Source organism: Salvelinus namaycush, chromosome 3, assembly GCF_016432855.1.
Source record: "Salvelinus namaycush isolate Seneca chromosome 3, SaNama_1.0, whole genome shotgun sequence".
NCBI classification, from domain to species: domain Eukaryota; kingdom Metazoa; phylum Chordata; class Actinopteri; order Salmoniformes; family Salmonidae; genus Salvelinus; species Salvelinus namaycush.
In genome coordinates, this window is record NC_052309.1 from 851,167 (window position 1) to 877,790 (window position 26,624).

Sequence of the window (26,624 nt, forward strand, 5' to 3'; positions counted from 1 at the left end):
TAACCACAGCGCTTCCCGTTGTATTAACCACAGCGCTTCCCGTTGTATTAACCACAGCGCTTCCCGTTGTATTAGCCACAGCGCTTCCCGTTGTATTAGCCACAGCGCTTCCCGTTGTATTAGCCACAGTGCTTCCCGTTGTATTAGCCACAGTGCTTCCCGTTGTATTAACCACAGTGCTTCCCGTTGTATTAACCACAGTGCTTCCCGTTGTATTAACCACAGTGCTTCCCGTTGTATTAACCACAGTGCTTCCCGTTGTATTAGCCACAGTGCTTCCCGTTGTATTAGCCACAGTGCTTCCCGTTGTATTAACCACAGTGCTTCCCGTTGTATTAGCCATAGTGCTCCCCGTTGTATTAACCACAGTGCTTCCCGTTGTATTAGCCACAGTGCTTCCCGTTGTATTAGCCACAGTGCTTCCCGTTGTATTAACCACAGTGCTTCCCGTTGTATTAACCACAGTGCTTCCCGTTGTATTAACCACAGTGCTTCCCGTTGTATTAACCACAGTGCTTCCCGTTGTATTAACCACAGTGCTTCCCGTTGTATTAGCCACAGTGCTTCCCGTTGTATTAACCACAGTGCTTCCCGTTGTATTAACCACAGTGCTTCCCCCGTTGTATTAACCACAGTATTCATTTAGGGGGGAAGAATGGTGTACTTCATATTTAAAATTAAAACTTAACATGCATTAGATAGATAAGAGGGAATGTAGTCTGCATAACAAGTACTGTATGTAGTCTGTATAACAAGTACTAATGTACTGTATGTAGTCTGTATAACAAGTACTAATGTACTGTATGAAGTCTGTACAACAAGTACTAATGTACTGTATGAAGTCTGTACAACAAGTACTAATGTACTGTATGAAGTCTGTACAACAAGTACTAATGTACTGTATGTAGTCTGTATAACGAGTACTAATGTACTGTTTGTAGTCTATATAACAAGTACTAATGTACTGTATGTAGTCTGTATAACAAGTACTAATGTACTGTATGTAGTCTGTATAACAAGTACTAATGTACTGCATGTAGGCTGTTTTTGATTTGAAAGGCGCGTCATGGGTATAGCGCCACCTGCTGACAAATATAAAATCACAGCATGTCAGTGACCCCAACTTAGTTGACCTACAACATTTTTACTTAATTTAATTATTAAACAAAAAGTATTACACATTTGTAGATGTAGACTACCGAATGGGAAACTTTTTCAATATCCATCAATTTGAATAATTTAATCTAATTATAAGAGTCTTACAATATACAAAAAGGAACAATGTAAAACCAAAATGCTCAATCACTCCAAATAAATACACAGATTGACATTCCCAAAACACAAAAATCTATCTTTTCAGAAGATTCTCCATCCTTCTTCCTCTGTTCTCGGTGTCCCTTCCTAAGACACTCATTGGTCTATTCTTCAATAGTATTTCTTGGTCGTGTTCATTAGGCACCAAATGGAAGAACACCGAATGAAACAGGGAGGGGACTTGTCCAATTAGAAACTTTCATTTTTGTTTTCTGCTGCATTGTGTGCCCTAATAAACATGACCCAGGTGATTTGGCCTGTTCAGTTGATTTGACCTGTTCCTTTAGTCAGGTTCTGTGTCCAGAACCAGAGTAGGAAACATCACCCCTCCCTCTCCAAGCAGGGAGTAAATGTCACGGAGCGCGGCGGGGTTGGGAAGTCCAGGAGCGGAGGGCATGACCATGGTGTCAGAGAGAGCCTGTCAGAGAAACAGAACACACACCAAAAGAGTGACTAATGCATACATACACACAGACCCAAAATCACTGTCTCCATACTGACCTTTGTGGAGAAATCAACTTTTTCCTTTTAACATAGCACAGGTGTGTAATGGCATGGCTTTTGGTAGAAATATGCAAAGGGTGTGTTATTAGCTACCTGATACAGGTGTGTGTGTATGAGACAGATGTGCCTCTTACCTGATGCAGGTGTGTGTGTGTGTGTGTGTGTGTGTGTGTGTGTGTGTGTGTGTGTGTGTGTGTGTGTGTGTGTGTGTGTGTGTGTGTGTGTATATGAGACAGACGTGCCTCTTACCTGATACAGGTGTGTGTATATGAGACAGATGTCTCTTACCTGATACAGGTGTGTGTATATGAGACAGATGTGCCTCTTACCTGATGCAGGTGTGTGTGTGTGTGTATATATATATGAGACAGATGTGCCTCTTACCTGATACAGGTATGTGTATATGAGACAGATGGTGTGTGTGTATATGAGACAGGTGTGCCTCTTACCTGATACAGGTGTGTGTGTATGAGACAGATGTGCCTCTTACCTGATACAGGTGTGTGTGTGTATGAGACAGATGTGCCTCTTACCTGATACAGGTGTGTGTATATGAGACAGATGTGCCTCTTACCTGATACAGGTGTGTGTATATGAGACAGATGTGTCTCTTACCTGATACAGGTGTGTGTATATGAGACAGATGTGTCTCTTACCTGATACAGGTGTGTGTATATGAGACAGATGTGTCTCTTACCTGATACAGGTGTGTGTATATGAGACAGATGTGTCTCTTACCTGATACAGGTGTGTATATGAGACAGATGTGTCTCTTACCTGATGCAGGTGCACCTCCTGCTGTAGCAGCTCCACTCGCAACCTCAGCCTCTCCACCTCCTGGAGCTCTGCCTGGCTGGTGTAGGTCAGGGTGGGGGGCAAGGGGGTCACCCCACTCAGGTCACCCCACTCGCCCTTACTTCTGACGGGGCAGAACGCGCCCGCTCCTTCCCCCTTCGGCCTCCTCCATCGATCCCATGCCTCCCGCTCTGGTCGGAAAAATTTTGATTATTTTTAGAGTGAGAGGAGCGTGAGCAACCGAAGCCGAAAACGTTAGCGCCTCCTGTGTGCTTGCTGCTCCCTCAGCTTTAAATAGCAGGGACAAGCCAAGCATTGCGCGCCGTCAAGGATGGACTGACTGACGGCTTTAAAACCTCACCGTCACATTCACACAGGGGGACCTGAGAAGGAGCCTCACCGTCACACACACGAAGATCTCAAAAGGAGCCCAAGGAAACAAGAATAAATCCGGTGTTACTCTGACGGTTTCTATTTTCATTATCCATAAGTCAAGACAGTGAGGGGTTCAATTAGCTCGTTAGTGTGTGTCCGCGTGAAGATTGACTCTCAGGGAGCACATTTCTCCATTGGGGGATCGTGACCTGAGAATTAATCTGCTCATCATACTGTTGTCAGTTGACTCATGACAATGCTGCAACAAAAGCGTCACTGTACCATTCTATTGTTGGACATTTACACTGAATTGAATTGTCCCAAAATAAAATGCTGCATAATAATCAGACTACCAGAATATAGATTAGAGATCAATTATGAGAATGATACAGTTCCTTCAGAACGAATACCAGAATGTAGATTAGAGATAAAATAGGAACTGTATAATTGTTCTACAGAAAGTATTCACACCCCTTGACTTCTTCCACATTTTGTTGTGTTACAGCCTGCATTTAAAATGGATGAAATTTAGATTTGTCACTGGCCTATATACACAATACCCCATAATGTAATTTTTTAAAATCGGAAATGTCTTTTGAGTCAATAAGTATTCAAATCCTTTGTTATGGCAAGATTCAAATCCTTTGTTATGGCAAGCCCAAATATGTTCTGGAGTAAACTTTTGCTGAACAAGTCACATAATACGTTGCATGGACTCACTATGTGTGCAATAATAGTGTTTAACATGATTGCTGGAGAGGAAGGAAACTGCTCAGGGATTTCACCATGAGGCGAATGGTGACTTTAAAACAGTTACAGAGTTTAATGGCTTTGATAGGAGAAAACTGAGGATGGATCAACAATAAAATGTAGTTAGTCCACAATACTAACCTAATTGACAGTGAAAATAAGAAAGCCTGTGCCTAATAAAATATTCCAAAACATGCATTCTGTTTGCAACAAGGCACTAAAGTAATACTGAAAAGAATGTGGCAAAGCAATTCACTTTTTTGTCCTGAATACAAAGTATTGTATTTGCCCCAAACATATTACTGAGTACATTTTCAAGCATAGTGGTGGCTGCATCATGTTATGGTTATGCATTTAATTTTTAAGGACGGGGGAGTTTTCAGGGAAAAAAGAAACAGAATGGAGCTAAGCACAGGCAAAATCCTAGAGGAAAACCTGCTTCAGTTTTGCTTTCCACTAGACACAGAGATTCATTCACATTTCAGCAGGACAATAACCTAAAACACAAGGCCAAATCTGGAGTTGCTTACCAAGAAGACAGTAAATGTTCTTGAGTGGCCGAGTTAGTTTTGACTTAACCATTTCAGGTCTTGCCAAGTAGATTTATCTAGTAATGATCAACAACCAATATCACAGAGCTTGAAGAATTTTGAAAAAATAAAAATGGGAAAATGTTGCACAATCCAGATGTGGAAAGCTCTTAGAGACTTACCCAGAAAGACTCATAGCTGTAATCTATGGTAGAAAATTACAAGATTATGTTTTAATACTGTTTATGCATCGAATAGCTTTGATTAGTACTCTCTCATCTGTGTTTGTGTGATTGAGTTGGGCCTCTGGGGCTTAACACTGGCAATTGATTTAAAATGTCTTGGTGATAAAACCTACAGCCTGCATTCCATTGAATGATTAGTGTCTGTGAAATGCTGGCCTGTCTGCCAGGACCAGGTAAACCCTCCCTCCAGTTTCTCTCCCACACGCAGATGAACACCGGACTTCAGAAATTGTGATGAGTACCCAGTGTTCCATGTTGCATTAGTATCTGTGTGTTAAGGTGTGTGAAACTGAGAAGATAACTCTGTATAAACAAGCAGTAAATTACCTAGAGACAGAAACCTTGCGCAATGTACATTTGTGTCTGTTGCTTGATTACATAATGTATCTTTGTATAATTCTACACATCTGTTTGTCATGAACATTCAGGAGGATGTACTTTGCTATAAAGAGCTGTAACCCAAATCTGCTGGTGGGTTCTCAGTGATCACCTCTGGGTTTATTGTTGACCAGCTCCATTATTGTAATAATGAATAATAAAGTTTGATTGTTTTGAGGAAATCTAAGTCTCTCTCCATTGATTAGAAATATTTCACGACAAATCTGTGCCAAAGGTGCTTCTACAAAGTATTGGTACTCAGGGATGTGAATACTTAAGTACATGCAAATTAGATATTTCTTTGTGAGTGTCAGAGAAGGCCGGGGCCAGCCATGCAGCCAGTTGAGCCTCTCAATTTTAAGTGGGGACTCTGGCTTTGACTCTGGATAGTGTGTGTGTGTTCTGGAACATTCTGTCACAATCTGGCCCCTAGCCAGTCACCTTGGAGGCTTTGGGAGCACTAAAAACTGTCAGTTCTAAATAAAAGTCCCCCACATCAGCACCACACTGTCACAGTGAGATTGGTGAGAGGGGGAAAAGAGCTCAGCTTATAATTGTATTGGTTCAAGGTCGTGGAGAATATGTTGCATTATACTGTGAGATGCTATACAGGCTCATTCTGCTGCGTGAATCAATTGCAAAGGGTCACAATTTCACCACAAGTGAAGTCCCTGGAAAAGTCAGTAAAGGGAGTATTGGAGGGTAATATGCCTACTTTCCAAGACTGATTTTTTAAAATGTGAACTAATTCTCAACATTTGATTAAAACATTGAGAGTGGAGATGTGTGTGTGCGTGAGTGTATAGAGTGAAGCAAGATGTAGTACCTTTTCTCAGCTGTCCAGCATGTTTACGGAGGTCTGCCACCATCTTGTCCAGGCCTTCCAGCATCAGCAAGGTCTCATGTTCCCTCTTCTGGCATGTTGCTTCACATAATAACGGAAAAAATATTCATAAATATAAATGTACAGTGCATTCGGAAAGTATTCAGACCCCTTAACTTTTTCCACATTTTGTTACGTTACAGTCTTATTCTCTAATTGATTAAATAAATGTTTTCCTCATCAATCTACACACAATACCCCATAATGACAAAGCGAAAAACAGTTTTCAGACATGTTTGGCAAATTATCTTTACATAAGAATTCAGACTCTTTGCTATCAGACTCTAAATTGAGTTCAGGTGCATCCTGTTCCCATTGATCATCCTTGAGATATTTCTACAACTTGATTGGAGTCTACCTGTGGTAAATTCAATTGAATGATAAAAAACACGAGCTGGCACACACCCAGAATAATAGTTTGTGTGGAGGTGCTGACTAACAGTGAATAAACTACAAACTATCAAAATAAAGAGAGTTGCACACTCCATGTGTAATCTCCTCAGGGTGGAAGGCACAGTGATGCCGAAACATTGGTAAATACCCATTAAATTGCTGGGAGAATACACATGGAGTGTGCGACTTTAATTTGATAGTTTAAATTGAATTGATAGGACATGGTTTGGAAAAGCACACACCTGTCTATATAAAGGTCCCACAGTTGACAGTACATATCAGAGCAAAAACCAAGTCATGAGGTCAAAGGAATTGTCCGTAGAGCTCCGAGACAGGATTGTGTTGAGGCACACATCTGGGAAAGGGTACCAAAGAATTACTGCAGCATTGAAGGTCCCCAAGAACACAGTGGCCTCCATCATTTTTAAATGGAAGTTTGGAACCACCAAGACTCTTCCTAGAGCTGGCCGCCCAGCCAAACTGAGCCATCGGGGGAGAAGGGCCTTGGTCAGGGAGGTGACCAAGAACCCGATGGTCACTGACAGAGCTCCAGAGTTCCTCTGTGGAGATGGGAGAACCTTCCAGAAGGACAACCATCTCTGCAGCACTCCACCATTCAGGCCTTTATGGTAGAGTGGCCAGATGAAAGCCACTCCTCAGTAAAAGGCACATGACAGCCCGCTAGGAGTTTGCCAAAAGGCACCTGAAGGACTCAGACCATGAGAAACAATTAACCCAATCGAACATCTCTGGAGAGACCTGAAAATAGCTGTGCAGCGACACTCCCTATCCAACCTGGCAGAGCTGCAGAGAAGAATGGGAGAATCTCCCAAAATACAGGTGTGCCAAGCTTGTAGCGTCATACCCAAGAAGACTCGAGGCTGTAATCGCTGCCAAAGGTCCTTCAACAAAGTACTGAGTAAAGGGTGTGAATACTTATGTAAATGTTATTTCATATTTCTTTTATAAATTTGCTAAAACATTCTAAAAACCTGTTTTTGCCTTGTCATTATAGGGTATTGTGTATAGATTGATGAGGGGAAAAAAAATAATTGAATCCATTTTAGAATAAGGCTGTAACGTAACAAAATGTGGGAAAAGTTAAGGGGTCTGAATACTTTCCGAATGCACTGTATGTATTACAGACATGAGCGAAGCATTATTATTACTACATTATTACACATTGACAAATAATTACTCTTCAGTATTTGGACATGAAATTAAACAAATGCAGTGATAAAGCGCAATGCAAATCAATCTCAAATGTATTGGTAATGGTGCTATAAAAAAATGAAAAGGTTTTGCCGTATCTAATTGCTTTACATTACTCAGAAGTTACTGTAATTAATTGTTATCTGTAGCATAAAAACAGCTCTGTCAAATGATTGCTAATGGCTTCAGAATTAATAAGCTCAGCAGTTAATGAGGTCAGAGGACTAAGGGGTGATGAGCTGAAAAATAACACTGAACGTTCTTATTTCTAAGCTAATTAAATCCTTAGTTCTTGGATAAATGGACCCCTTCTCCACCCCCTATTGCTTTTCCTTCCAGACTCTTGTTTTCTCATCGCCCATACTTCTGTCATCTCCTACCAGTTCTCCATCCCTCCACTTCTGTAATTTCCTATTTCTTACTTATCCCTCCTTCCATCCCCCCTTCTGCATCTCCTCTGGCTGGGCTGGTACCTGGCTCAGTGCCAGAGGTTCTGAAGGTCTGGCCAGTCAGCAGCAGCAGCCGCTCGCTCTGGTAGCAATGACTCAGATCCGTGCAAAGCTGTGTCAGTCTGTCCACCTGAGCCCCGGTGTCGGCCGGTCTGCCACTGGTTGGACACTCTCTGGGGAACTGACCCATAAGGGGATGGGTCAAGGAGAACAAGCAGACAAGACTCTGTGAGATAATATTAGAAGACACACGTGTATGCACACATTTAATTTTCTGTGTGTGAATTCTAAAAATCTGGTGTGATATTTTGAGAAACGCTGGTAGACACTGAATTTGATGCCGTGCTAATTTCTCTCTCGTAGGCTGTGTGAACGAGTGGGAGTGAGAGAATTAGTAACGAGTTTATACTCGTTGAAATGAACAATTGATATCTCTACAGGTCCCATGTCACAAATAAGATATACTATTAAAACACTATTTAACTACTCATTAATGCCTAGACGTAAGCATGAGGGTGCATGAAATCAGGTTTAGCTATATGTGGGTGTTAAATGTTCAGTTCATCTGAGGAAGGATACAGTGGCTTTCACTCTCTCCGTGAAGTGACTCCTCTCCGCCACAGGTTTGGATTGTAGAGCCAGGACTTTGTCCCATAACCTGAGGGAAGAAAAAAAACTGAAAGGGTCAAATGAATGTCCCAGCCACCATACAAGTATACATCAGTGGAGGCTGCAGAGGGGAGGACAGCTCATAATAATGGCTGGAACAGAGCGAATGGAATCAAACCATGTGTTTGATGTATTTGATACCATTCCACTGATTCCATTACCACAAGCCAGTCCTCCCCAATTAAGGTGCCACCAACCTCCTGTTGTATACATGTATAGCCTACTTCTTGGTCCCCAAACAAACACAGCTCAACATCAATGAGTATGCAAAAGACATATAGAAGAAAAAAAACTATCACTTTTTGGACATTTGTTGTGGATATCTAGCTAGCTGTTCCTGACAGAATCATAGGAATTTACCCTTTTAACACATAATACATTAGAGAAAATTCTGTATGCAATACAGAACACTGCATGGAAAATGTTACATGGAGGATGATATAGGTCAGACATTTCCTCCACAAAAGATACAATTAAATGTACAATATCAAACAAGATAATATAAATCATAAGACAGTTAAGTACATTCTTCTGTATATCAAATTATATATACATTAACTTAATTTCCTTTAGACTCAGACATTAGTTAGAATCTGGCTGACCTGCTTTGTTTGGTCCTTAGACTGATCCATTTAGTTAACCACTGTGTGGGAGCTCTGCCACAAAAACACAATCAAACATGTACAGTGTCATTAAACCACACTCAAACTACTTATTGTCACAACAGACTAGTCATATTATATCATAAAACGTTGAGTTGCTTCTAGCCAACTTCTTAACGATATCAGAACTGTACTTTGACGTTCCATTTTAATTGGCTATGTTGCTTCTGGAATAGGAATTTGACACCGTCACATACTTTGTTCACTAAGCAGTGGTCTAGTGTTGTCTTGCAGCCTACCCATTCTGTGGAGGTGAAATTACATGTGCTTTTGGCATCCCCTCCATGTGTGAAACAGACACCGTGTCCCCGTTAGGGGGCTGGAAGGAAGTGGCTGCAGCTGACAACCACCTGTGGGACACCTCAACCTGATGATGTGCTGATGAGGCCTGCGGTGATTGACCCTGATTATGTGACACAGGACCTGGAGGACCAGCCTGCTTCACTGCCTTCCCAGAGGACTGGGGTGGAAACTCCTTTGATGACACGACAGATCGTTTCTGGATCTGGACAGAGCTTCTGATCATGCTTGCCCTGCCTTGTCCTGAATGACCTACCGGATGACCCATCCTCCCCCTTCCACCCCTGTAGAGATGGGACGCAGAATACTTTCTGGACTCTTTTTTGTCCATCGTGATGGGTTTGGAGGTAGTTTTAATGCCATTTTTATTCCCTTTGGTGCCACCTGGGGTCAGAGCCCTTCCCTTTCCCTGTGTAGTGTCCATTGGTTCTTTCTTTGGTCCTGTACAGTTCTGAGGGTCTTTTTGGGGTGCTGTGCCAACGCGAACTCTGAGGGCCCTCTCCAGCAATCGATTCAGCAGTTCCATCTCCCGTCTCTCCTCCAGTTGGACATCTGGGTCTAAACAGAGAAAAAATATGCTGACAACATAGATATTAAAAACATTACCATATCCAGTTACTACTAGTAACTGGTACTGGGCTTCAGAGAAAATAACAGATTGTGGATCATCATAATACCCTTTTCAACATCATCTGTCAGTTCTATTTCCTTGCAGTCTTCCTGCTGTGGTCTCCTGGTGAATGATCAGATGGCCATCATGTTATAACATAGGCCTATCGAGTTACCTACTCATATAGAACAACTGTAGAACATTAGCTTAATAGATAGCAATGAACGTGGAAGTTTTACTGTACTTACAAAGAACGCAGTATCTCCCTGTATTGAAGGATGTGCTCGTTTATCTTGGTCTCCTCTACTTTGCACAACTTGATGGCTTCATCCACAAGGCTAAGCAGTGACATGATGCAGGCAGCCTGGCACTGTCATGCACAATAGATTAAAGTTCACAGTGACCATGCGCAAACAAAACAGCGCTACTATATCTGGGGTGTAATCATTAGTCCAAAACGTTTTGCATCGGACAACTTTTTACAGCGAAAACATTATGTTATATTGGACGTATTCAGGTAGGACCCTCTCAGTTTCGTTCCTAGTGAATAGACCCCTGCTCTAGCTTGTTAGGTAAATGAAAGCATAGGCACACTGCAAACGTAAATGCATCACATACACATTTGAATGCAGCATCTTGAGAAAGTGTGACACTTGCCAAACATCTGCATGCAACTTTAGCAAGCTGTCATATGTCTGTTGTTGTACTGACCCGCGAAAATAAAACTCGGAAGTTACGCTAGCTAACGTTAGCTAACTGGCAAAACAGAATAGATTTGCAAAGTCCAACCGACTGTGACAAAACCCATTCAAAATTGTCTGGCGTTTATACACAACGTCTACTATGTAGTCCTCTAAATACTGGACAACATACATATTACTCACGTAAAAAAAATAGCACACGCGACTTACGAGCAAATAAGTTAGCAAGCCACTCCACCAACTCCAACAACAATAACTCCAACTTCTCGCGATATTCAGACTCGCTACTATGGAAACGGGGACACTGATGTATTCACCTGCTGCAGTGCAGGGGGTTGTTTATCCAGAACAATTAACAAACATTTGACTTCTACTCACTCTGATTTACAAAACCAGAATGGAACAATTTCGTGGTGCGAGAGACAAAGTAACACTCGTGAAAATAACAGTACTTCGTGGAAATAACCTGGTAAGCCTGCATCCCTATCTGGTTTCCAGTACGTTAGTAGCACTGGTAGAATAAGAACGGTCAGTTGTAGCAACTTGCATATATGGCTAACTTGGTGTTTTACATTCTTGGATTCTGGGGATCCACAGTTGTGCACTTTTTTTGTCCTAGCTCAGGAAGTACAACTGATTCAGTTAATCAAGAGTTTGATGACTAACTTAATGGATCAGGTGTGTTTGGCTATGACAAAAATGTGCACTCCCGGCTGTGACTGAGCTCTATTGATCAAATTCTGCTAACGTTCTGCTAACGTTAGTATTATAATAAACACACCCCTAACAAAATGGTGTCGCTGTTTTTCACTTCCAGAGGGGCAACAAGGCTGAGTGCATCCTGAACTATGTGAGGGCTGAGTTCAATGGCATCGTCCTGGGAGATTCCCAGAAGCTGGATGCTGCTGTGGATCAGGGCGTGGACTACAACTTCACCTGCAGCTTTGAGTGCTCAGATGCTGCCCACACATTAGATGACATGGCACACAAACCTGTCATATGTGAGTTACTACTAACTAATCCATTATTATGATGTGTGCTGCTTGTTTCAGATGTTCAAGCCACTATTTATCTTGACGATTGATCCATATCCTCATTGTACCGTGTCTCCCTCGTTCAGCCAGTTGTTCACCAATCCACGGTTGCTTACCAAATTAATCCTCTCTATTGTGTCATTGTCATTTAGTGACAGTGATTGAGGTCCTTCCCAAGGAGAAGAAGCAGAAGGAGGAGAAGACTGCAGTTATAGGGCAAGCTATAGTGGACTTGCTACCTCTCTTGCATGGTGAGAGACCAACACATTAGATCCAATCAAGTATCCATCTAACTTAATACCTTCCAGGGTCCCCCCAAAAAACTCACTCATGTTTGAAATGTAAATGTATTCCTCTCTCTCTCACCCTCAATAGGTCAGGTCAGCTTCTTCTCCACTGTGCTTCTTCATCCAACTCCTGGCTCACCTGCGGAGGCAGCCTCACAGGAGGGCAGCTGTAAAGTAGGAGTAAAAACCAACCAGCACAAGAAACTATGTGTGTGTGACTTTGTGTGTGTGTGACTTTGTGTGTGTGTGACTTTGTGTGTGTGTGACTTTGTGTGTGTGTGACTTTGTGTGTGTGTGTGTGACTTTGTGTGTGTGTGTGACTGTGTGTGTGACTGTGTGTGTGACTGTGTGTGTGACTGTGTGTGTGACTGTGTGTGTGACTGTGTGTGTGACTGTGCGTGCGTGCGTGCGTGCGTGCGTGCGTGCGTGCGTGCGTGCGTGCTCTGTTTGTTTGTAATTGACATCCCTCCTCTGCCTGGCACCCAGCCATCTCTAGATGTGACCGTCTGTGTTCCTGAGCCTCTGTTATCCGGCGTCCAGCTGTCTGACTCCAACCTGCTGAAGGTTACTGTGGAGACAGCTTACTCTGTCCCGGAGGTGTGGAACCCTGTCTCTGGGTCTGGTCCTCCCTCCAGCTACGTGGCTGCCCTGCAGGTTCCCCTCACTGCAGAGGTGAGCGATAAGAGACCTATGTTGCCATCAGGGTTGGGGCCAATTCCATTTAAATTCAGTCAATACAGGAAGTAAAGTGAAATTCCTCTTCTTTTCATGCCATTTGGCAAATATTTGCTATTGAATAGAATGACAACTCTATAGGTTAGTTCACAATCACACTGGAATAGTACAGACCAATTCCCATACTAATGCACTAAAGCATTTTTACTGTGGAAATGTTGTCAACTTTGAACTATTGACAGTAATTCAAGGATACAATGCAGACACACAGATGAACCCACAATCCCTAATGTCATATGACATTTAACTGTAACTTGTTCCTGACACATTTCTTGTTTCCCCCCAGAAAGAGCAGGTGCTGATGTTCTCCAATGGGCTGCTGAAGGTGGGCGGGGAGAGTGAACCCATGGGAAGACCCAGAAAGTGGCCCCTGGGTCCCCTGTTGGCTCCTGGAGCTCAATTCATACCAGGTGTCTCCATGGAGGGAGAGCCCATTGAGATGGAGGATGGGGATCTCACCAGCATAGAGGTACTCTAGCCTACTTGTACTCTAGTATTATGGTTGGTATAACCATCTCTAGTACTGCCGCACAATCTCACCTTAATACCAAATGAATCAAATGTTTTTATTGTTCTGTCGTTTTTTCAATTATTGTCATTGAGTCATCGTTGTTTGCACTCTCAGTGGTTTGACCAATACATTCTGTGTAATGTATGGATCTCTTCCCCTCATCTCTTCCTGTGTTTTCCAGGACAGGGATTTCCGGAAAGAAGCGGAGACCAATAAGAAGAGAGTGAGCTGGGACACAGAGCGTCGTTGCTTTCTGGATGCAGATGGTGCAGCCTGGTGAGACAGATACACCACCTCACTGCCAACAATCTGCTTCTATTGAGCCTTGCTTTAAACACACAAATCTTGGATTTTATCTGTAACAAATATAAATAGAGAGGCTATGAAGCTACAGTATCCTCAATAAAGTTTTTCAAAATTGAATTGAAATAAGTTGGCCTATATAATGCACTGCTACCAAATTTCCCTTTGGGAACAATAACGTTTTATTGAATTGAATTGAATTCTCTAACCATGTTCTATCCTCCTCTCTCAGTCTGACCCATAGGATAGCAGAAAGCAGACTGTGGCCAGTAGAGGTCATGAGGTCACCACAGGTTGGAGCCACTAAGGGAGGGAAGGCTGGCAAAGACAAGGGAGTAAGACACTGAATTTCTCCTATACAGGATCTGATTAAATCACTCTTGGCCATTATTGTTAATATCCTTACTAATGTTTGTTTGAACTGCCTTTGTGTGTGTGTGTGTCTGTTCAACAGGGTGAGGATGAGACCCAACTCTCCTTCCATGGTGTGGCATACGTGGACATGGCGCCCCTGTTGTACCCCGGGGCGAGGCGTGTCCGTGGGGCATACCGGCTCTACCCCTTCTACGACTCTGACCTACTGGTCAAGGTGAAAGTAGCTTCGACTACAGCCATTCAAGGTTTCTTTAGAATATGGTGTAGTTGGGGCCTCCCAAGTGGCAGCGGTCTAAGGCACTGCATCCCAGTGTTGCGGTGTCACTACAGCCTGGGGTTCCATCTCATTACCGGCCGTGACCGGGAGTACAATAGGACGGCGAACAATTGGCCCAGCACCGTCCGGATTAGGGGAGGGTTTGGCCGGGGGGGCTTTACTTTTGCTCATCGCGCTCTAGCGACACCTTGTGGCGAGCCGGGCTTCTGCAGGCTGACTGCGGTTGTCAGTTGAACGGTGTTTCCACCGACACATTGGTGCAGCTGGCTTCCGGGTTAAGCGAGCAGGTATTAAGCGCAGTTTGGCGGATCATGTTTTCGGAAGACGCATGACTCGACCTTCGCCTCTCCGGAGCCCGTTGGGGAGTTGCCGTTATGAGACAAGATCGTAATCACGAAATTGGGGAGAAAAAATGGGGGGGGGGGGGGGGAATAAGAATATGGTGTTGACAGGTTTGGTATCGCAAGACTAAGGTGAGATGGTCTTGCAGTGGCAGGTGTGGAGGAACGGTCAATACTAATTTGTCACTCGTGATTATTACAGAACTGCTTTAGGTGTGTGTCTGTGTGTGTGAGAGAGACTGTGATATGAGTGGAGAAATGAAACAGACTTGCAGAACAGACTACCAGAACAGAGGCAGCCATGTTGACTAATTCATTCTGAGACACAGCAGTTGTCCAGATTATCATCCATTCTATTCTGTGCCAGGTTTCGTGTCCTTGTTGCTCTCTCTCTGTCTATTGGAGTTTTGTTTAAAGTATCATTCTGCTGAGGACATTTGGTTAGTTGTTTTGGTTTGTTTTTGTACATTTCCTATGTAGCTAGATAACCCTTTATTGCCCTTTAAAAAAAATTATATGATACCCTCAGGTGTCCTAAAATAGAGAATCAAAACACTTGATGGTCCATGTTATTACAATCTTAAAACAAATTGTTTGTGTTAGCGCAGTACATCTCATAACCATTAGGTTTCTAAGGGCTCTTAGCTTGTACATGAACAAATGTGGAAATATGAGATACATCCGTTAACCACAACACACCTTTGACACATCTTTTAGTATTTCACAGCTGTGCAGCACTGTATCTCTGCGGGGATGGTTTTTACTCATTGCCAATTGGCTTGTTGTGTCATAGTTTGGATTGTTAATGGGGTCTGCTGAGGGGAGGACGGCTCATAATAATGGCTGGAACGGAGCAAATGGAATGGCATCAAACACATGTGATGTGCTCTAATGCTGTCACGCTACCCCTGAGGTGCTGAACTTGAGTTTTTGCATTACCTTGGCAACATAGAACCAAACCATCCCCTGCTGAGTGATTATCTGGTGTTATTATGTGTGACCCGGGTCATGTTCATAAGGTGACAAGCGGACTGAAACAGGAGGGACGACTATGGACTTGGTCCAATAAGTTCCGTCATTTTCGTTTACTGTTGCAAAATGTTTTGTTACGGTGTGCCCTAATGAACACGACCCTTGTATTGTGTTTGACAGGCTAAGAGAAACATCAGTGTTCTGAGAGAGAGTATCAGGGCTCCGGCCACCCAGGGCCGAGGTAGGGCCCCCTCCTCCATAGGCTCCTGCAAGGCGATCCCTAGTAAGCTGTTTGACGGCGGTCACAAGGGCGGGAAGGACACCAAGGAATCGCCCAAAAGGGTGAGCGACTGACTTACTGCCTTTTTGACCATGATGGGGCTCTGTGTCTCAGACAGTGGCTCTTTCTCAATTCATCATTCCTTGATGCCTAGCACCCTCTCTCCTTGCCTCTTTTTCAGAACACATTGGAGAACAAGGTGAGATGGGAGGGACCTTTGACCTTCTCCTCCAATATGGTTGAGTAGGAGACAAGGAGATAGGATGCAAGGAATCGAAGAAAAACGAATTGCAATAGAGCTAGGATATGACTTCTTTGTAAAAGGTCTCAATAGCATTCAGTGACATCCTGTTGATAGGCCAGCTGCAGTCTCCCACAGAGCATCTTAGATCAGAGACCCTGATTTCCTCTATGATTGAATTATGGGTCGGCAGCAACAGGACCGCTTCCCAAAGCAATTAGCCTTAATGGCAGCAGCTTGCCAGCGTCGTCAGAGCGGTGAATCATCTCGTTAGCTGTTAGCTCATCTGGCCCCTCGCTACACCCCCCCCACCCCCCGTGGCACAGCAGCTGAAAGATCGACGAACAAACACACCGACTCATGTGCATATGCACACATACATACACGTAAACATACACACACACATACACAGCCACCCCACCAACTAAGCATCTGTCATGGCCAGACAAATAACAGGCTCTTACACACAGGCATGCACCCACACACACATGTGCCTCCACAAGTGTGCACACACACGCTCACACACACACATGCATGCCCACGGATGCACACACACAAAGTGCACAAAGTACACATACATACACACACACAAGCATGCAAGCATGCACAGGTACATAAGTTGATCCACACAAACAACAACCTCTCATTCATGGTTCATACACAAGTGTTGCCTAGAAGTGTTGCCTACACATGCCCACATCCAACCAGAAAATAACTGTTTAATAACTGTTCTGAACTGTAGCATGGTTGAACCATGCAGTTGGTTTGCTAGTGTATATTTCCAACTTGGTCTTTTTGCAATGTCTCATGGCAATATTCTAACTTGTAAAGAGTGAACTAGAAGAGAAATATGCTGTGCTTGTTTGCCTTGATTGGTGGGAGAGAAGGACATGGTGATGTGTTTAATTTCAGCCCGGGACACAGGGGAAGTCAGCACCCATTGGCTCTGATAGTGTGACGCTGGTTGAAACTGAACAGCAGCAACAAGTGAACACAGAGGGTCAGGTGAGTTGGGGTTCGGTGAACCATTCAAAAAGATCAAATCTAGGGGTCATGTATACATTTACAATGTAGTCATTTAGCAGACTCTCTCTTATCCAGAGAGACTGACAGGAGCAATTAGAGTAAGTGCCTTGCTCAAGGGCACATCCACAGATTTTTCACATAGTCAAACCAGCGACCTTTCTGTTACTGGCCCAACGCTCCTAACTGCTAGGCTACCTGCCACCCTCTATAAGTAGTACCTATCATCTCTGTGTACCATTTCCAGTGTATCTATTGCATGTGGCAAATGAACTTGAACCTTGAACTTAGATGTATGCAGATTCCAGAACCTACATCATCATTGAAATCGCTCTTGAGAAGTCACTGGTGCCAAAGAGATCACCGGAAGAGTTAGCCAAAAGGTAACGTAATGTTTGTTCAACTTTAATTAAATATATGGAGTGGCCTCAAAGATAAACATGTAAGTCTGAAGTAATTGAGTGGAAGTACTGCAGTAATATAGATTGGAATGGGAAGAAAAATGGATGGTTTGTTTGAATAGATGTTGTAGTAGCAGTTGTAGTAACGTTGTAGCAATATCCTAGTAATGTTGTTGTAACATTGTTTTATGGTTTACTACGTTTTCTCTACATTTCTGTTGAAAGGGTGATGGAGCTGATACCTCCCAGAGCTCCTTTGCCTCGCAGACCTGCTGGAGCAGAGAGAGTAAACTACCACACACACACACACACACACACACACACACACACACACACACACACACACACACACACACACACACACACACACACACTCCTCTCTCCTCTCTCCTCTCTCTCCTCTCTCTCCTCTCTCTCCTCTCTCAAGTAACATGGTCTGATGCTAGACTTGTGAACACAGTCAAAGGTAGTAGCCTGCTAAAGTAAGTAGAGGCATAAAATGCCAGTGGTTTCCGGTGATGATAGCTGCTGTCTCCTGCGGTCCAGCACATCTCAAACCAACGTCACACTTAACCTTATAACGGGCTCTGGGAAATGCAAATCGTTACCAAATGTCATAATTGTTTGAAAACAAGTCTATTTTTAGCATTACTTATCCCTTCCTTCCTTGCGGCTTTGCTTCCCTACTTCCTTCCTTCTATCCTGCTGTACCAGGCTGTGCAGGAGTACCAGGCCCAGATAGCCAGTGTGGCAGGCCAGGTGTTGGAGCAGTACCAGCAGCTGTTCGGGCCTGCCTTCCTGCCCGGAGAGAAGCCTCTGGACCCAACCAGCCAGGAGCAGCGCAAGACCAAGCTCCTGGGAGAACTCAACTATTCTGGGAAGTACTTTGCTTTCAAGGAGCAGATTAAGGTGAGAAAGGGCTGGGTCGCATTCATTGGGCACCAAAAAAAATGACTGAAACAGGCAGAGAATACCTGAACTTAAGAAACAGTTGTTTTTGTTTTCTGTTGCAAAACCTTTTGCTACGGTGTACACTTATGAGTATGATCCTGGTTAGGGGAGTGGGTAAAGGATAATGTTGAGAATGACAGTTGCATGAGGGCTCAATAGCTGCTTTTGGACAGCGGGGTCAGGGCTAACCAGTAGCCAGCTGGTGCTTATCTCCTAAATTCTGGTTAACAAGCCAGTCTGCTTGTTGTTCTTCTCATCTGAGGTCGGTTCCTTACAATGTATTATAGATTTAGTGAAAGATCAATTGGATCCCAAATATTCTGATGCCAGATCTGTTTGTGCAGTCTTTCCAAGTTTGACCAGCGTAGCTCTGTCGTCCCTTTTTAAGTCTTTTTGAGAAGACAATTCAATGCTGTCTGATACATATGTTTCCCCTTGTATGTTATTCATAAACAACTGTTTTTCATAGAATAGACCCGAAGCATACTTCCAAAGTTGTGGCAAAATGGCTTAAGGACAACAAAGTCAAGGTATTGGAGTGGCCATCACAAAGCCCTGACCTCAATCCTATAGGACATTTGTGGGCAGAGCTGAAAAAGCGTGTGCGAGCAAGGAGGCTTACAAACCTGACTCAGTTACACCAGCTCTGTCAGGAGGAATGGGGCAAAATTCACCCAATTTATTGTTGGAAGCTTGTGGAAGGCTACCCATGACATTTGACCCAAGTTAAACAATTTAAAGGCAATGCTACCAAATACTAATTGAGTGTATGTAAACTTCTGACCAACTGTGAATGTGATGAAAGAAATAAAAGCTGAAATAAATCATTCTCTCTACTATTATTCTGACATTTCACATTCTTAAAATAGTGGAGATCCTAACTGACCTAAGACAGGGAATTTTTACTAGGATTAAATGTCAGGAATTGTGAAACTGAGTTTAAATGTATTTGGCTAAGGTGTATCTAAACTTCCGATTTCAACTGTAAATCTGTGGTGATGTTTTTTCTACCATGTTAGGGTCAGTACTCTGTGGTGATGTTTCTGATGCCATGTCATAGCCAGTACTCTGTGCGGATGTTTCTGCTGCCATGTCATGGCCAGTACTCTGTGCTGATGTTTCTGCTACCATGTCAGGGTCAATACTCTGTGCTGATGTTTCTGCTGCCATGTCATAGCCAGTACTCTGTGGTGATGTTTCTGCTGCCATGTCAGGGTCAATACTCTGTGCTGATGTTTCTGCTGCCATGTCATAGCCAGTACTCTGTGCTGATGTTTCTGCTACCATGTCATAGCCAGTACTCTGTGGTGATGTTTCTGCTGCCATGTCAGGGTCAATACTCTGTGCTGATGTTTCTGCTGCCATGTCATGGCCAGTACTCTGTGCTGATGTTTCTGATGCCATGTCATAGCCAGTACTCTGTGGTGATGTTTCTGCTACCATGTCATAGCCAGTACTCTGTGGGGATGTTTCTGCTACCATGTCATAGCCAGTACTCTGTGGGGATGTTTCTGCTGCCATGTCATAGCCAGTACTCTGTGCTGATGTTTCTGCTGCCATGTCATGGCCAGTACTCTGTGCTGATGTTTCTGCTACCATGTCAGGGTCAATACTCTGTGCTGATGTTTCTGCTGCCATGTCATGGCCAGTACTCTGTGCTGATGTTTCTGATGCCATGTCATAGCCAGTACTCTGTGGTGATGTTTCTGCTACCATGTCATAGCCAGTACTCTGTGGTGATGTTCCTTCTACTATGTCATGGCCAGTACTCTGTGGTGCGTATCGTGAGGGAGAAGATGCTGCGGACCGAGGCCTTCTCAGATCCTGAGCAGCTGCAGGCCTTCCTCAGCCAGCTCTATGTGTTCCTGGTGGACGAGATGCACGTCGCCCTCAACAAGGCAAGACACACACACAAACACACATCCTTGCTCACCCTTCCCAGTCCCACCATACATACATTTACATGACCAGTTCTTTCTTTCCATGGATTTCAACCTATTCCGTTCTTCCCTTCTCCCTTCCCTTATGTAGTCTCGTAAACCCGACCACGGGCAAAAACAGTGACTAGGATCTGGTTTCAATGATGGACTCTTTTGGTATAGAGGAACTACGTCACTGCCACTACTTTATCTGCTTTAATAAAATACTAAATAGTAGCTAGCAGGATGGAGATGACAGAGGTTATTGTGTGCATTTGACAAATGGCTAGTTTGCATCATCTATCTTAACTAAAACCACTGCAAAGGTTTTGCCTGTAAACTTTGGTTTTGAATGGCGACGTTCTGGCATGGCTGCCTTGTGATTTGTTGGGAGAGTCCCCAGATGTGTTGTTTTTTTCACATAGGCAGTGACGTAGTTCCTCTCTACCAAAAAAGTCCATCATTGAAACCAGCCCCTAGTCACTGTGTTGCCTGGGTTGGGTGTTCATAACTCTCCCTTATGGGGCCCTGTTTGTAACATGCTATATTTGGTGAAATGTGCAAAAAATTTACAAAAAAATACCAAACGGCCTTGCCCTTCTTCTCTCTCCAGACGTTGTCAGTGGATGCCCAGGAGACTCAGCCTCGCCCCCTGGTGGACTGTGCCCAGCTCGTCCACTTTGCCAAGGAGGCCCAGCTCAACGGAGACTACCAGCTAGCTGCCCAGTACTACCAGGAGGTAACAGAGTGTTGGAGGGGATCATTTTGGGCAAGGCAAAGTGCTGAAGCACTCATCTTAATCACATTCTGAGTAGTTACACACTGTCTGTCTGCACCACACACCTTGTGCTGCAATCACTAGAGTGCCTGTGACAAAGCTATTGAATGTTTTCAACCATTGGACCTTTAGTTGTGACGGGAGGGATAAAATATCATAACAACGGACATTTCTAAGTATGGTTTTAGTTAGTTCAGAAAGGGATGTTCTAACCCTGTTAGTGGGCTTGGTTTGTTTGTGATGGTTCTCCCCCTGCAGCAGCTGACTCGTGACCGTAGCGACCCAGCCCACTGGTTTGACTACGGGGTGTTGTACATGCTGACGGCTGACTACCAGAAGGCTGAGGAGTGCTTCCACTACGCTGTGTCCATGGAGCAAACACACCTGCCCAGGTAATAAAGAAGGGGATAGTAACCTGGTTCAGCATTCAGTCTGGTTTAACCAGACTAGGGGAATAGAGGTCCATACTTAAAACTTACATCCAGTGGAACCAGGAACTTGTCATTTGCATGTATACCTCTCATGGGATGAGGGCCCTCCTACAAGCCCTTTCTGGGGGTTTTCACCCCTGCACAATTTTATTTTATTATTTTATGTATTTTTCTTTTATGAGTAAATAAATGAATTACAGAGTCTAACTGAATGATATTCTTTGTCTGTCTGCAGTTTGCTTATGTGTGGTATCCTGGCAGAGATGGATGGACGCCTTGAGGAGGCAGAGACATTCTTTGAAGGAGCCACATGTGTGGACCCGGCCAATGTGGTGGCCTGGACTCTGTTTGGTAAGAGATGAGAGCCAGGGAGGGAGATGCTAGCCTGGTCCCAGATAGTGTATGTTTGTAACAACAACCCTAGGGTTGGCTCTACAGCACAAAGTGATCTAGGACCAGGCTGGAAACGCCTCTATCAAACACAAACAGATACCTCTTACTTTAATTTGTCAGTGAACATCATCTAATCCCAAGAATTCAATACAAAGAAACAAGGACACGCCATAATACTTTAGTAATCATTTATACGGTGTTACAATACTGGAATAATGTGTTGTAATAGAGCTGTTTGACTTTAGAAATATTGGTGTCGATTCTAATTCTTCAATTTTGAATCAATTGCGAGTCAGTTCCAAAAAATTTGCCATCCAATGGTGGTGACCATATTATCTGTGGTCACTGGTCAGGCCTGTTCTATGAGGGCCAGGAGAACTCCATCCAGACAGAGATGGCCTTCCTGGAGGCCACCAAGCAGCAGAGGGCAGCCCTGGTGGTCACCCCACCCTGCAGGGTGGAGACAAGGGTGGAGTCACCAGACCTGGGGGAGGAGGAGCAGGAGGTGGCTAACTGTGAGTCGCTAACCATCAAGCCAGGTGAGCACTGAAGTGTAGCAGATGCAGTATCGCTAGCTGGTTAGCCGAGCGACAAATCGAGCATCGTGCGGTGGCGCCACCCTGCTTGAGACTAGACGTATTGTCAGCCTTGTTCAACCAAGACCATGCTTTGTGAGTGTGAGGTGTTGTTGTGCAAGAGGTCAAACTAATTTCTGTGATCTACTTTTTTTGGCTGTAGATGTGGATGGAGACACAGAAGCCAGTGTGGTGACCGGGTCTCAGAGCTGCCAGGGCAGCATGCCTGGGGAGGGATACAAGGGAGGTGCTGAGGCTGAACCTAGTGCCATGCGACACTTAGCAACCCCCACCAGACTAAACACCACCATCTATATGGAGACAGTGCAGTTCCTGCTGCAGAACAATGCACTACAGGTCAGCAACATGAACACACACACACACACACACACACACACACACACACACACACACACACACACACACACACACACACACACACACACACACACACAGCTACTAGACACACATGCTGTATAGAAGACTATGGATGTGTATACACTAAACCATGGCCCAATCCAACAGAAGATAATGAGTGAAAAACACATACAGTATGTTAGACTGGTGAGCTACTATAGCTCTGTATAATAATATCTCTCTCACACTGTCTTCATGCTTATCACTCTTTAATTTGGCCAATATTCTGATATGAGATCTGTGCATCAGTCCAGACACATATTTGTCAGCCTTCCCTCTGTGTTCTGTGTTTGCTACAGATGGTAGATGATAAAAAGAGACTCTGCACGGTGATCCATGTGGTTTATTGTGCGTATGTTTCTAATCTTGTCCAATTCTGACCCTTTGTCCACAGATGGCCCAGAGAGCGCTGGCCCAGGAGCTCTTGTGTCCAGAGGGGGGTCTGAGCAGCTCCTACCACCTGGCCCTGGCCCGCCTGCGGCTGCTCAGGGCAGAGTACGGCAGCGCCGAGTCCAGCCTGAAGGAGGCACTCAACGACAGCTTTCAGGTAGAGCCAACAGACGTTTCCAGCCCAATTCCCAGACACAAATTAAGCCTGGTCCAGGAGTAAAAAGCATTCTCAATGGAGATTCTCAATTGAAAGAGCTTATTAGTTCAGAACTAGGCTGAATCTGTGTCTGAGAAGCTGGCCCTTCAAGTTCAACTTTCAACTTTATTGTTTCAAAGGAAATTGGTTTTGCAGCAATTTGATGATAATCTGATGCTTCTAAATGGTTTATATATTATTCCATACAGGAATCAAATGTCTAACACATTAGTGTGATCCCTGCAGGAATTGAACCCACAACCTTGGTGTTATTAAAACCATGCTCTAACTAAGTGATCTATACAGGACCTGATTGCTATATTGTATATTCTGGGCACGTATAGGACCCAGATGTATATTCTGGACACGTATAGGACCCAGATGTATATTCTGGACACGTATAGGACCCAGATGTATATTCTGGACACGTATAGGACCCAGATGTGTATATTCTGGACACGTATAGGGTCCAGATGTGTGTATTCTGGACACGTATAGGGTCCAGATGTGTGTATTCTGGACACGTATAGGGTCCAGATGTGTGTATTCTGGACACGTATAGGGTCCAGATGTGTGTATTCTGGACACGTATAGGACCCAGATGTGTATATTCTGGACACGTATAGGACCCAGATGTGTATATTCTGGACACGTATAGGGTCCAGATGTGTGTATTCTGGACACGTATAGGGTCCAGATGTGTGTATTCTGGACACGTATAGGGTCCAGATGTGTGTATTCTGGACACGTATAGGACCCAGATGTGTATATTCTGGACATGTATGGGACCCAGATGTGTGTATTCTGGACACGTATAGGACCCAGATGTGTGTATTTTGGACATGTATAGGACCCAGATGTATGGGCGTTGTTTGGGCACATACACCACCTGACTGGGGAGTTTGGGAAGGCCCAGGAGTGTTACGAGAGGACCCTGGACTTTGTGACGGATGCCACAGACACACATCCCATCTACCTGCGCCTGGGATCCATCTACCTGCAGGAAGGGGAGGTGAGATGGACAGGGGGTGGGGGTCACACACACCTGAGAACAATGTATTTACTACTGGGGAATATTCAGGAGTTGGTAGTTGTTTTGGTGGAAACTGAACAATACATTATTCTAAAAATATTAAAGTTACCCACTAATTAACTCCCTGTAATTAAGTCCCTAGGAGTGTGTGAGATTCATTGTTTTTGGTCTGTTAGTTTGACTCTGCACCTCGTCCACCAATTAGGTGTATGTCTCCAGCTCCTACCTACCGATGTGTGCCAACATGATTGAAATTAACACTTTATGTATTAACACTTAAGTTTCAGAGGGCGAAAACGACTTACCTGCGCGCCTGCAAGAGCTCCCCCTCCTGCCTCACCTGGCTGGGACTAGGGATCGCCTGTTACCGGGTAAAAATACAATTTCTACTCTTCCCAAGCTCCTCTAGAAATGATACTGCTCTTTTTGATTATGTATCAAGGATATATTTGTGTGTATGTGCATTTTTATTATTTATTTAACCTTTTATTTAACCAGGCTAGTTAGGAATTAGGAATACGTTCTTAGTTGCTGTGTGTGTGTGTGTGTGTGTGTGTGTGTGTGTGCCCACACACAGCTAGGGGAGCTGACTGAAGCAGAGGATGCACTGACAGAGGCCAACATCCTGAACAACGGGAACGCGGAGGTGTGGGGTTACCTGTCTCTAGTTTGTTTGCAGGTGAGCATCCAGTCCATAGAAATAGAATCCATAAAACGGTTCTCCCAATTCAAGTCAATGATGGCCAGCCAGATTGCCAGAGTTTGAGATTTCAAACCCTTTCTATGGATTGTGTTTCTATGATCCAAACCTTATGATGTCACCACCATAGAATTACATATCGAATGAAAGGATCTCTGTTGTTACATCTTGTTATGTGGGACTGAGTGCTATAGTATATACACAGTACAGTATATAGTGTGTGTAGAAGGGGGCCAGAAGAGAATTGGCTCCTTTAGGGCCGTGTACTGGGGTTTTTGACACAAACAAAGAGTTCAGGTGAAATCCATGTGTATTAACCCTCAAGTGTGTGTGTGTGGTTGTGTGTTTCAGACGGGCCGAAGACTTGAGGCAGAGCAGTCCTACAAATACGCCCTGAAGGTTGTTCCTCTCTGAATTGTTTCAAAACAATGTTATTGATATGTATATGCATTTAATGAAGTAATTGACTTTTATTTCACAGTTGAACTTCCAGAAAGAGGCAGTTCTTCGTGAGATCAAGGCACTCCAAGATCATGTTGGCTTTGGAAATCCATGTTTCTGAAGAACAACTGCCGGCACCATCAAGGATTTAGATTAAAAAACAAAGATGAATTGTAATTCTGGTTGGTAAATACCTAATGGTTGGCATCGCAAAGTGACTGAATTGTGGAAGGAATTACACATCAATGACATCAATGAGACACTTGTCTCCATCTTCAGCTATATCTGATTAAAAGTTGTTACTTTTGCATAATGTAGGATATAATATTGTGACACAACAAAGATGTGCAGATCCAGAGAGAGTATCTGTCCAAAGGTGGAAAAAGTACTAATTTGTCATACTTGAATTAAAGTAAAGAAACCTTGATGATAATGACTAAAGTGAAAGTCACCCAGTAAAATATTGCTTTAGTAAAAGTCTACAAGTATCTGGTTTTAAATGTACTTAAGTATCAACAGTTTAAGTAAATGCTATAAATCTAATTCCTTATATTAAGCAAACCAGATGGCACAATTCTTAGGACAGCCAGGGGCACATCAACAATCAGACCCCATTCGCCACAATCGCAATAACGCTTGAGTAATGTACAGTTTATAAGCTACTTCCTACTGCATATAGTATATTGTATTTGTCCAATGTGCCGAATACAACAGGTAGACCTTACTGTGAGATGCTTACTTACAAGCCCTTAACCAACAATGCAGTTTTAAGAAAATACAACAAAAAGTAAGAGATAAGAATAACAAATGATTAAAGAGCAGCAGTAAATAACAATATTTACTCAATTTG

General features: G+C 43.7%; 2 protein-coding genes across 3 annotated transcripts; one reads left to right on the forward strand and one right to left on the reverse strand.

The window, feature by feature from the left end:
* Positions 1–621: 621 nt before the first annotated feature.
* Positions 622–11,023, reverse strand: LOC120044829. The gene is made up of 10 exons (XM_038989500.1): positions 10,981–11,023; positions 10,318–10,439; positions 10,137–10,192; positions 9,399–10,017; positions 9,100–9,153; positions 8,408–8,486; positions 7,802–8,009; positions 5,718–5,816; positions 2,596–2,804; positions 622–1,732 (listed from the first exon to the last, which is right to left on the reverse strand). The coding sequence occupies exons 2-10, from the start codon at positions 10,419–10,421 to the stop codon at positions 1,598–1,600; spliced, it is 1,563 nt and encodes a 520-aa protein (XP_038845428.1). The 5' UTR covers positions 10,422–10,439; positions 10,981–11,023; the 3' UTR covers positions 622–1,597.
* LOC120044828 (cilia- and flagella-associated protein 70-like) lies at positions 10,460–26,254 on the forward strand. Of its 2 annotated transcripts, XM_038989498.1 has the most exons (27): positions 10,488–10,586; positions 11,167–11,239; positions 11,588–11,771; positions 11,957–12,055; positions 12,180–12,265; positions 12,578–12,763; positions 13,113–13,295; positions 13,519–13,613; positions 13,873–13,975; positions 14,095–14,229; positions 15,786–15,947; positions 17,039–17,131; positions 17,441–17,532; positions 17,776–17,836; positions 18,265–18,459; positions 20,268–20,399; positions 21,034–21,159; positions 21,457–21,590; positions 21,865–21,980; positions 22,376–22,561; positions 22,761–22,954; positions 23,409–23,561; positions 24,451–24,612; positions 24,915–25,004; positions 25,211–25,312; positions 25,685–25,732; positions 25,815–26,254. In XM_038989498.1, exons 2-27 carry the CDS (start codon positions 11,168–11,170, stop codon positions 25,893–25,895), a joined length of 3,270 nt encoding a protein of 1,089 aa, XP_038845426.1. In that variant the 5' UTR covers positions 10,488–10,586; position 11,167; the 3' UTR covers positions 25,896–26,254. The 2 variants fall into 2 exon arrangements, with proteins under 2 accessions (XP_038845427.1, XP_038845426.1); XM_038989499.1 differs by lacking the exon at positions 11,167–11,239 and having other exon boundaries at positions 10,460–10,586.
* Positions 26,255–26,624: the final 370 nt, after the last annotated feature.